Source organism: Acipenser ruthenus, chromosome 3, assembly GCF_902713425.1.
Source record: "Acipenser ruthenus chromosome 3, fAciRut3.2 maternal haplotype, whole genome shotgun sequence".
NCBI lineage: Eukaryota > Metazoa > Chordata > Actinopteri > Acipenseriformes > Acipenseridae > Acipenser > Acipenser ruthenus.
This window is the reverse complement of record NC_081191.1, coordinates 79760212-79772252: the sequence shown is the minus strand read 5'-3', so window position 1 is coordinate 79772252 and position 12041 is coordinate 79760212. Positions and strand designations below refer to the sequence as shown.

General features: G+C 36.2%; 1 protein-coding gene across 1 annotated transcript in view; it reads right to left on the bottom strand.

Moving 5' to 3' along the window:
• Positions 1 to 5348: 5348 nt before the first annotated feature.
• Positions 5349 to 12041, bottom strand: part of LOC117435249 (transient receptor potential cation channel subfamily A member 1-like) — a 33638-nt gene continuing 26945 nt past the window's right edge. Inside the window, exons 19-26 of the mRNA XM_059020926.1 lie at positions 11419 to 11508; positions 10587 to 10756; positions 9544 to 9673; positions 9187 to 9369; positions 8997 to 9065; positions 8172 to 8276; positions 7219 to 7322; positions 5349 to 5699 (exon numbers count right to left, since the gene is read on the bottom strand). Coding sequence (XP_058876909.1) covers positions 5492 to 5699; positions 7219 to 7322; positions 8172 to 8276; positions 8997 to 9065; positions 9187 to 9369; positions 9544 to 9673; positions 10587 to 10756; positions 11419 to 11508 — 1059 coding nt within the window. The 3' untranslated portion in view covers positions 5349 to 5491. The remainder of the gene's footprint in view (positions 5700 to 7218; positions 7323 to 8171; positions 8277 to 8996; positions 9066 to 9186; positions 9370 to 9543; positions 9674 to 10586; positions 10757 to 11418; positions 11509 to 12041) is intronic.

Genomic DNA, 12041 nt, shown 5'->3' with positions numbered 1-12041 from the left:
AGGGCTTTATTCTTGGGTGATTACATTCAAGATGCTGGTGAGAAAGAGTTCCACGAAAGAAAACAAAAAATTCAATTTCTGGCAAACCCATTTTTTTGTAACCTTTAAGCGTGGTTCAGGGGGGAGGAGCTAGCGCTCCTCCCCTGTTATATCACACCAAAATATCAATCAATCACCCTATTTAATCCCTGGAATTATTCTTTGTCTTGCTTTTTTGTTTTCCTCTGTCCATTCCTCCTCCATTTTGCTCCATCACCTCTGCAACAGTCTCCCTCTGGGGGGAAGTGAAGTTCACTTCCCAACCTTAGTGGCCCAGCCGCGCTGGCCTCGTCCTCAGCCAGGAAGGTTCTCCACGAGCCAGAGGGGACCCCAGCCATATATATCCTAATACTCTTTGTTTTCCCATTCTCTCACCGCTAGGTTCCCTTTGGGGAAAGTATCGGTTACTTCCCAGCCTTGGAGGCTGATCGGTTCAGTTTCACCTCCGTGAAGGCAGCTCTACGTGGTTACTAATTGTCGGTTTCCATCTGTGTCAGTCTCCCTCTCTGGAGACCCACTGTTTGCATGTTTATTTCTTTGGATTTGTTCAGCATTCCAAGTGAAGATCACTACTCAGCCTCACAAGTCTGGTCACGTCGACCTCTATCAGTGTAGGCGACCTTTGTAAGATGGGGAGACTTCAACACTTCTCTTTGGTTCATCCACTAGTTGTACTCCATGCAGCCCTTGCTCCTGTTCCATGAACATGTATTTAAATGGTTGTAGCCTAAAGGTAAGATTTGATTTAGACATAACTACCTTTGTAGATTTGAAGAAACAAATGTCTGCAAACTGTTTAGGCTTCCCATTTCACCCTTTCAGGTAATCGGATTGCTTTTAAATTCATATTTGTTTTAAAGACAAAATAACATTTTGTCACACGTTTTAAAAATATCCAGGAATTTTTTTTTTTTTCACAATACAGCATCAATCAGTTTGGGCAATGTGTTTTTCAAACTGAGGAGAGCATATATATTATACAGTATATATATATATATATATACTGTGTGTGTGTGTGTGTGTGTGTGTGTGTATATATATATATATATGGGTAGGCAGAAAAAAGGCAGAGGGCATGGGGGTCCCATTAAGCCCTCAGCAAAAGCAGAATTTTATTATTGTATTGTGACTGACAACACTTTTCATATTATTATTTTTATGTATTTATTTATTTATTTGGTAGACGCCATTATCCAAGGTGGCCTACAGGTGTTACAAGGCAGAATTGTACAGGGTTACAATGCAAGATTAATATTTAAATACAGTATAGTTTACAGTAAGTGTAAATAATACTACTAAAATACAATATGAACTAGGATGCAACAAGTTAGGATTAAAAGTTATATCTACAATGTCATATTACTAGTGCAATAGTGCAAGGATAGTGCATCAGCTGAGGATCCAGTAACGAGGTGCTTTAGGTCAGGTAAGTCCAGTGCAATAGACACGGTAGATTAAGAGATCTGCAAGCACGGTCTAAACAGGTTTACCCCAATTCGGATGTTAAACACGTTTTCTCCACTAGCCAACAGAGAAACGAAAACAGTAACTCATCATTGTTTATTCTAATAAACTTAACTATTACACACTGCCAGCATATGTTTTTAAATGCACTGTATACAACATGAATATTGCATTTAGATTAGATTAGATTTTGCATACAATAATTTTCTAAACAAAGTTGTTAAGGCAGGAGAAAGGCAGACAAAAAAATCAAGCACATCCTATCGACTTAATTTGCTAAACTTAAATAAATGACCAACAAAATAATTATATACCGACCGTACAAGTGAAAAGAGAGTGAACGGATTTGCCTGCTTGGGGAATAAAATATGGACATACGGACGTGCAGTGTCTTCTGGGAGTAGTAGTTTATCTGATACACGCTGAAAGGTGTTTCCAATCAGCAGAAATGCAGAGAAAAACTACAACTCCCGTAATACCTGCATGTCAACAACGCTGGCTTTGCTTTTTACTTTGGTTTAATGTGGATTAAATAGTCAATGGATTTTCCACGCTATCGAGCAGCGACACAGTTTATTTTTTGTCTACTGTCCCAGATGTTTTTTTTTTTAAATGTTCCTACCGTTATAATGGATTTCTTTTTTTTCTGGTCAAAATCTCCTTTGACTTCAGCAGGGGGTGAGAGGGTTTGAGTTGCTGTTCCAATTAAAACCATTGATCAGACTAGTTTATAACTCCTCCTCTGAGGAGCCAGAACTGCTGTTAGTATAGGACTGTTGAATCTTGGGTTTAGGTTAGGTTAGGCATTTTAGACAATATTTTAGTTTTAGTTTTATTGAACATTATTATATTATAATTAGGGCTTCTGATTTTCGGTTTTAACCGATAAAACCCGATAAAAAAAATGAAATCGGTGGATAGCCAGTAAACACCGGAAAAACTGTGGAAATGATTCATCTATTCACATTGACTACCCTTTTCACATTAAAAAAAATAAAACCTACTACAAAAATAATATTAAATACATTTCCCAGTGCTGCTGGGCAATGTCCCGCCTTCCCGACTTGTATCTATCATTGATTTGTTCTGAATACTTTAAACCCGCCCCAACTACTGAGTGACAGCACATTCCTACATTTCTATTGGAGATTTAAAACGAGATTACAATCAAGATGGAGGATTGTTAGCGGGATTTCAAGCTGTATTACAGTTAAGATACAGAGAGTTAAAAACAGAATCGTGGCGAAATGTACAAAAATGCCTCCACACAAACACCCCAGAAGAATGTGCCCCTGACCACAGGGATTTCGTTGTGGAAGACAGCAAAGGAAAGAAGGTACAACTTAAGTGTGCAAGTACTGTCGAGTTACAATACATATTTTGACACAAAAAAAATGCTGAAGCATTTTGGAAAGTAACTGAAAACACTAATTCCATACAGTATATCAAAAACGAAAGCCCCGAAAAAAACGATTTACATAAAACTCGAAAATAGCTCAAAATAAGCACTGAAAAATACAATTAATAAAACCTGAAAAACAGAAGGCCTAATTATAATGCTACACAACAATATATAAATATATATTTTAAAAACAATTCCATGTTGAAATTTTGAGGAGGTACAGCCTTCCGTGCCTCCTCTAAGAAGCCTCCACTAATATATATACACCCAAGCCTCGTTATATCACCCACCGCTATACTGCGGATTCGGCTATATTGCGGTCCTGGAGTTGGCTACTCATTTTTACAGTCTAACTCTGCATGCCTTAGCTACACTGCACATAGACAATTTCACAAAGAATTACTGTTTGTTTTATTTTGTACTGCAAATCACAAACTAAAATATACAGAACAATTAAAAGCATTAATATCGTACTGTTATCATATACACATGCATTGCACAATAACACAAAGCAAATTAAATGTCTACTTGCTGAAGCGTTTTTTTAAGCAATGCACTAGCAAAAATCACAGGTCAGTGATGTCAGCTCCCTAGCAACAAGCCTCCTGTGTTGGGAATGGATTCTTTCAATGCAGCGGTTTGATAATTTGAGAAAGGAGAGGAAGATTTGTGAAATAATTGTGCTGCTTTTTATACTTAAAATGAGAAAACGCGGGTTGCGTAGAGGATTTATACTGGACCCTGACACCCCTGATAAAACGAGGGAGTGGTTGTACAGTATTTGTTGTTAGCCTATTTGTTTTTCTATGAGTCTCTCGCTATATCGCGGCCCTCGATATATAGCAGATTTGTATTGGACCCCGACACCTGCGATATATCGAGTGGGTGGTGTATCTATATAGTATTAATGAGATTAATATTATTACAGTATATAGATAGATAGATAGATAGATAGAAAGGACAGACATATAGTATTAATGAGCAGCAGTGTGGAGTAGTGGTTAGGGCTCTGGACTCTTGACCGGAGGGTTGTGGGTTCAATCCCCAGTAGGGGACACTGCTGTTGTACCCTTGAGCAAGGTACTTTACCTAGATTGCTCCAGTAAACACCCAACTGTATAAATGGGTAATTGTATGTAAAATAATGTGATATCTGTATAATGTGAAATGATGTACAATGTGGTATCTTGTAACAATTGTAAGTCGCCCTGGATAAGGGCGTCTGCTAAGAAATAAATAATAATAATAATGAGATTAATATTATATTATGGTTACATTACATTACATCATACATCATCAGGGGTGCAAATTTGGCACTATGGCACTAAATTCTAGTGCCAGGGTACCGCTATAGTGCCAGCAACAATAAATTCTGATGCCAATAGAAATGTTTAATTTAAAAAATAAAAAATACATTATTCCTTAGCAACCATAGATGATGATTCTCATTGGGTCTGGACTACTCGCACAACCCACCCACACTCATCCACAAACACAGGAGAGAAGGTTCATGTTATGTGGGAAAGTGGTAGCAATCATGTCTCGTCGCACTTTTACAATTTACAATTGTATCAATTAAATCTTTGTTCAGCAAGTCAAAAAGGTATGTGGGCAGTAGTAGACTTAACAGGTAACAATACATTGTAAAATAATGTTTCATGTTCACAAGCCTCTTCATTGTACTGTGAACGTTAAGCTAAGCTAGTTTATAAACACAGTTAGACCGCAACAGTTCAGTAACGGAACTGACAGTAATAATTAAAAAAAAGGTCCGGAAATGAAACCGTGAGTACTACAAGACACCTCTCTCTGAGTACTACTGAAATTAATACAATTGAAGCCAATAAAGAAGAGAGGAATAATAATAAAGTAACCGCTTGGGCTGTGTCCGTTTTTAATGATTGGTCAGCACAAACAAAAAATAATACGGACTGGAAAACTGCACCTAAGACTGAAATAAACACAGTTTTAAGAAGTTTCTTTGCTGAAGTGAGAACATCAGCTGGCACACAGTATTCTGTTAGCAGTTACACAAGCTTGCGAGCTGGCCTGAATCATTTTTTTTTAATTCTCCCACAGTGGGACGATCTATAAACCTAATTTCAGATACCTACTTTAAAACAGCAAACAGTGTCTTCATTTCTGTCCTGAAAACTTACAGGCGACAACAAAAAGAGAAGTCAGAACATCACCTTGCTGTATCCCAAACAGACTTAAAGAAACTTAAGTCATCGGTACTCAGGGCGCAGATATCTCCCAACCCTAAATAATATTACAGGCTGCTATGAGTCTTGCCATGGATGAGAGAGATGTTGCAGAATTTCCTTTTTTACAAAATATAAAGCAGGTAAACATTATTACAAATATGGGTGTGATATGGTTAGATATGGGGTACATTTTATTAAAAATATTTAATACAACACAAAACATTGAAGGGGGGGTGGGGAGGGGCTCTCTGCTACTAAACTCTCAAAATAGTTCAGCACCAATTTTCAAAATTATTTGCACCCCTGCATAATCAAATTATAACCACATGTTGTGCCCAAATTCTCCACTACGGACCACAGTTATACAATCGTTGATATGTTACAGACTCTTCTGTTGTTTGTCATGCACTGCTTTTATTAAATAATTCCACTTGCTCTTGTGGAGTTGCTGCTGCCTCTTCACATTGCCGTACTGGAATAGTTCAGTGTCATCTTGCTCATCAGCTTCTGACACTATTTCCATTTTTTGAATGATGAGTTTCAGAAGGTTGTGCTGTTTTTCCAAAATCATTGAAATATCCTTCAACCTGCAAAAAAAGAAAAAAAAAAGATTTAAAGCTCATAGAAAAAAGGCTAAATCCATATGGTACAAAAGCCACTAGAGGGCGATATCTGGATGAACAGACACTGGGACCGTTCCGCTGTATAAACCTCAACTTTGTCTGACAACACTTTTTTAAATGCATTTGACCAAAAAGGGGGAAAAAGGCATACAGTACCAGGGGTTTAAAGACCTCTTTATTCAGTATTTTTTTATGTGACACCATTTACTCAACATTTCAAATTATTTCCATTTTACTCATAAAATTATAGTGCTTTATAGTTTAGTTGTTTTATATGCAAAGTTATAAAAAAAAAATACTGAAGCTACTACAAATTTTAAAAAATGCAGTCCTTTGCAATAAATAAATAAATAACAAAGCCCTCTGCAAAGCACATCAACATTTTTTTTTCATCCTTTACACTTTTGTTATCTAGAATTTGATAAGATTCAATTCATTGTACATTAGCTTTACATAGCATCTATCATGGGTACCTACCTAGGACGAAAGAAAGTCACTATGTTTGTACCCCAAAATGTATTAAAATGAGCATAGCTGGGAATTGGAGCCAATGATCTCCTGTATTATTGCTCGGGGTTACTCACAGCACCAGGCTTGAGTGTGAGAAAAAGGTGAGACTTATTTTTCCATGGAAACCCCACCATTCTCAGCTGCTGTGTAATGCATGTACATGACTACACAGTTAGTTTCAAGTGCTGTTTTAACCTTTGCTAATAGTTGGTCATAATACTGTGTGGAAAGTTAGTTAGTGTCTGCTTAAAAAGTGAGTGTGCTTTATTTAAAATAACAAACTTCACACAATCAAAACAAGCACACATTGTATAGCACAGCATTGTGACAACAGAGATGTAATAAACCTAAATTCAATCACATCTTCACATGCATGCTGATCGAAGTTTCAGCTGAATTAGCTTTGGTTGTGCTTAGATTAGTCTCAATCCATCCCATATTCTGAACTGATTCAGCATAGGAGTAAAAGCTTTTCAGCAGTAACAATTGCATAACCACCAGGAACTTCAAACACAGAAAAGATACATAAAGAATTCATACAATTGAATACCGCTAGGCATAGTATATGCAATACTCAGCTGGCAACAATGTTATGTTCTGTAAATATTAACAAGATGCATTTATTGCAGTTAAAGAACATGATCAGGTTTTTAATGTATTTATTTTAATCCAATACGAAATTAATTTTTAGCAGAGATTTATTGAAGTAAATAAAATGTGTATATTTTAACTACTGGAAAACAATTTCTTGTAATCCTTCTAAATGCATCCCAGTGTGAGGCCTGTAGACCGTGTGTATTTATCTATGCAACAATCTACCATTGGCCAGTGCATTACCTGAAAAACCCTACTGTACTAAGCTGTGCAGTTCTGGGCCTAATGTGTCCTTTAATTCCAAGTTGTATTTGTAGAACATGGATGGAACAAAAACATTACCAGGCACAAAACCAGAGTCAACCTGCTCATTACATACCTGTACTTCTGTATCTGCATCTCAGCTTCCAGAGGTGTTGACTGGCAATGGCCTGTGTTCAGCCGGGTTATTGATTCAGGCTTGCCATTCCAGAAGGCAGGAAACTGTTAAGAAATGTCACGAATATTATAAAGTGTGAGTGCATAAATGCATGTATTTTAAAACATGATGAGCCACATGCATAAAAAAACTTACCACATCCTTTATCATAGTTTTTAACATGACAGTATTTCATTGGGCGATTCATGAAAGCCATTTCCCGCCAAAAAACATCACTTATCGCGAAGTTAGAATAACGTGCCCTTGGAGACCAATTTTCTTGTTAACATATTCATCTGATTTTAGATGTATTTATTATTGTGTGTATTGTATTTGAATGAATTGTGCAGGTATTTGCAAACTGAGGGAATACAGTAACAAATAAAATTTAAAAAATCTGCCATTTAACAATGAATTCTATTTTAATGTAACTGTGCAGTCCTGTCTTTCTGTGCTATCATCCTTGGATCATTTTCTGTCAACCAGTAAAATACATATCTGGTGGTTACAGCTCTTTTTCAGGAAGGCATGTGCATATAAGCTGTCATCATATTTCCCCCCCCCCCCCAAAAAAAAAGTGTACACTGCCCCAAACCTAACCTCTCAATCGCATCAACACCTGTGTGAACAAATTATTTAAATTAAATAAGTTTGTTTATTGATAAAGATAGAAATGGTGTATTTTGCTTTTTGATTTATAAAAAAGTGGTTAAAGTTTACTAAATGTTTGTCCTTAATCTGTTACCTTGAATTATGGTATAATAAGCATTGTGTGCAAAAACTTTTGTCAGCAACTGTATGCAAAATGGGTAAGATTTGGGGAATTATTTTGCTACAATTCATTTAAATGTGCTCTAAAAGGAGTTATCGACCCAGTAATTATTCTCTTATGGACTGTAGTATGTTGTACATACCTTTGACCTACAGGCTCTGTTAGGATAGACTATAACTTTGACCTGATCCACTCGTTTCATAAACCAGTATGGCAGCTTTTCCTCCAAGCTAGTATGGAGATCAATCTGTAGATAAAACTTTTTCAATTATTATATTTATCATAATAAATCAATTGTTTAAAGTAGCAGTAATAGTGGTGAGTACAGCATTGCAACATAAACTCTATGGAATGGGTTAGTGCACAGGTCTGTGAGTGCAGTGGCACTCAGCTATCCCCACCCTACTCCAGGCCAGGACTTTGTTTCAGCCAGGTCCTAAATTAATTAAATCAGCCTGCTACTATTTGGGTGTGTAATTATAATTAAGAAAGACAATGCTGTGATTTCCATTGCGTGGTAACACACTGTTTTCAGTCAGACAACACCAATTCCATCATGAAGAAGCTTTGCATTGCCTATTCACTTATATATACTCTATTTACACTACAGAAACAAGTATGTCTGTAACATATATTTAAAATTAGAGCTATAAGTATGACATATATCAACAGTATTACACAATAGTATATAATAAGAATTAATGAAATGTTTAATCAACATTTAATAAGCAATTGTCTAGAAAGATTATTGCAAAGATTTAAAATGTCACACACGCACAGACGGATGATATTCTCAATAACTTGAAACGAAATCATGTTAATACCAAGTTAATAAAGCCAACTGGAGAAATGGTTCTATATGCAATGTGTGTTGATTGAACATTATTTATACACTGTGAATAATCAAATCAAAATTAGTCCTGCAGTGAAGTTTGATTTCTTGTTTGATTACAAGTAAATTACTTACCTGCATAGCAATCCTTTTCAAGCAAGCATTTCTCTGGATCTCAGCAATATCTCCAACAGCTAAACCAATCTAAATATTGAAATATCAACATTTTAGGTGTAACTTTTTATACATTGGCCAGTATGCTTGATACAGTATTTTAGACTGTGAAAAGTCTGACTAAAGTAAAAAAGAAACAAAAAAAACCTACCAGCAAGTTAATGAGGAGGATTGGCATCAGTAGTAAAAACCAGCAGAGAAATACAAAGGTTAAAAATGGAAAAGGTAATCTATTTCTTATGAATGGAGTAAGAAAATTGTCCTGATAACCAATGTCTCCCACCATCATAGCAAAAGTCTGCATTATGGAAAGTGCTGGAGTTGCAAATGTTTGCTGCAAAACAAAATGGTGCCTTTGTTTAATGTTTCAGTACAAAGTAAATACATGCATCGTAACACATTTCCAGTTAGAAAGATAAATTAATGCTTTCACTACATTATATAAATAAATAAATAAATAAATAAAAATAAATAAATAAATAAATAAATAGTTCATAGTTTGTCAAACCTGTTCAAGCATTAGAGCATAAAACGCCAGGGCAAATGCCAAATTCAAGAAAAAGAACAGCAGGATAATACAAACAAGAGTTCGGAGGATCTCCCCAAACATCACTACGTAAATCCCAAAACGTTCAAACCTGTGGGACAGGGACAGAAAAATGATCATATAGAATAATTAATTTATTGATATTTCACTCACCAGAGGAGGCCTTAAGATTTAGAGATATCTTAACTACTACTAAACTGTGTAACAGTGTGTCTTTTTTAGTTCAGTAATAGATTAAAGTACTTGAGGGGCAGGGAAGGAACTAGTTACCTGGCCCTTAATTTGTCAGTGTAGCAGCAGCAGCTAATACAATACATTGTTTAGCAGCAGCAGAGAATACAATCCAGGCTCATACATTTTCATGTATCTATGTATTTATTTTTAGCCTATTTTTGCTTGTAGACTTTAATAAATTGTTTAAATCTTCAGGTATTATAAATGTGTATTTATGTTATAACTAATCATTCAAAGGCTGTTGCCGGTTCGAGTCCAGGCTATTCCACTGCTGACCATGGACGGGAGCTCCCAGGGGGCTTAGGTCGGCCAGGGTGTCCTCGGCTCACTGCGCACCAGCGACCCCTGTAGTCTGGCTGGGCGCCTGCGGGCTTGCCTGTAAGCTGCCCAGAGCTGCGTTGTCCTCCGACGCTGTAGCTCTGAGGTGGCTGCATGGGGGGTCTGCAGTGTGAAAAGAAGGGGTCGGCTGACAGCACACGCTTCGGAGGACAGCATGTGTTCGTCTTTGCCCTCCAGAGTCAGCACGGGGGTGGTAATGGTGAGCTGAGTCTAAAAATAATTGGCTATTCTAAATTGGGAGAAAATGATAAAAAAAACCAATTGGCGACTACTAAAAAAAAAAAAAAAAAAAAAGTACATAATGGCATGTACATACAGTAACATACACTCCCTTGTACATAAATTCATATTACATAGGATCTAAAAATAATTACACAAGATAACCCAGTTATATAGTTTACGGACTTCAAAATATATATATATATATATACCTTTGCATATAAAGGAGAAAGTTGACCCAGGAGTGAAACACGGCGACGGCCCCACATTGCCATGGCCAGTGTTCCTGAGAGTTACACAAGAGGGGAATAGCAAAGAGAAGAGAAGAGACTGCTACACACCAGTCCAAAGAATTGGTGTAGTCAAGTAAGTATCTCCAGCGCTATGAAGAAAATCAGTAAAAATATCAGCAAAAAAAAAAAAAAAAACTACTTTTACTGTTAAGATAAATAGATAGATAGATAGATAGATAGATAGATAGATAGATAGATAGATACCGGTATATTATTATTATTATAATTTTTAGCTATGTTCGTAGACTACCATAAGGATCACAATTGCTGAAGCTACCCACAGTAGCAGCCTTTGAAAAACGGTTAATGATATATCGCACATTGTAATATTAATTGTGTCATTTGAAATTTATGAGACTTATATTCTTATATTCTTGCATGTAAACCAAGCAATTGTATGTGGCTGCTCAAGGCAGGTCTCTATTTCCTTAGCAGTGATATTTTTGGCCTAAGGACACAAGTAACATTGGGCCCAAATATGGAATGTAGGCTATTTAATCAACTAATGTCAAACTTAGAAGTGAGTGAAGTGGGTCATGTGTGGTAACGTCAAAAGTGAACGGACCCCATAACTGGAAGTGGTGAAAAACACATTTCTCACAAACAGCACAGCATTCAGTGTGACTACATTCACTTCTTGTTTTAGCCCCACCATTTCTGAATGTGAATCATGTGCACCCCTAATAAGCAGCAATGCAAACTGATTTTGTCAGTAAAAGGTCATTTTTAAAAGAGTTTTACGGTACATTACCTGCTGGTATATTTGGACCATCTCTTTACCAATTGCATACAGATTCATGACAATAACCAGAATCACGCAGGCTGTATAAAAATAGTTATGCTGCAAGGCAGAAAATGTCAGTTAGGATAGTCAGACATGTGTTTTGTCTTAATATACTGCAAACCCCTTTTATTTTTCTATGTACATTTTAATTGCTACCTTAAATGGTTGCTTATTGCACAATATACTGTATATCATGCAATACAATGGTTTTAGTGTGTGGCCTTCATCACTAAAATGTATGCAGTTTAATTTTCAGTTAAAATTGCTAAAAATTAGAGGCTGCAGATGTAATGGAATTTACAATAATACAAGTATATCATAAAAAGAATATATTTTAGAAATACAGACTTTTCTTTCCTTTAATCGTTTTTACATTGTAAATCAAGTATGAGAAATCAACCAATCACCATTCAGTATTTGTCAAAATTCGTGTACATCTTATGCTGTATATAGATGTCATTCCGTGCATATAACACACTTGTCCAAACTACACAAACATGTCATACATGTTTTATAGTCTCTTAAACCTAATTCATATGGGTAACATTTGTTTCTCACGACAAGTAATACATTTAACAAAACAAAACAAA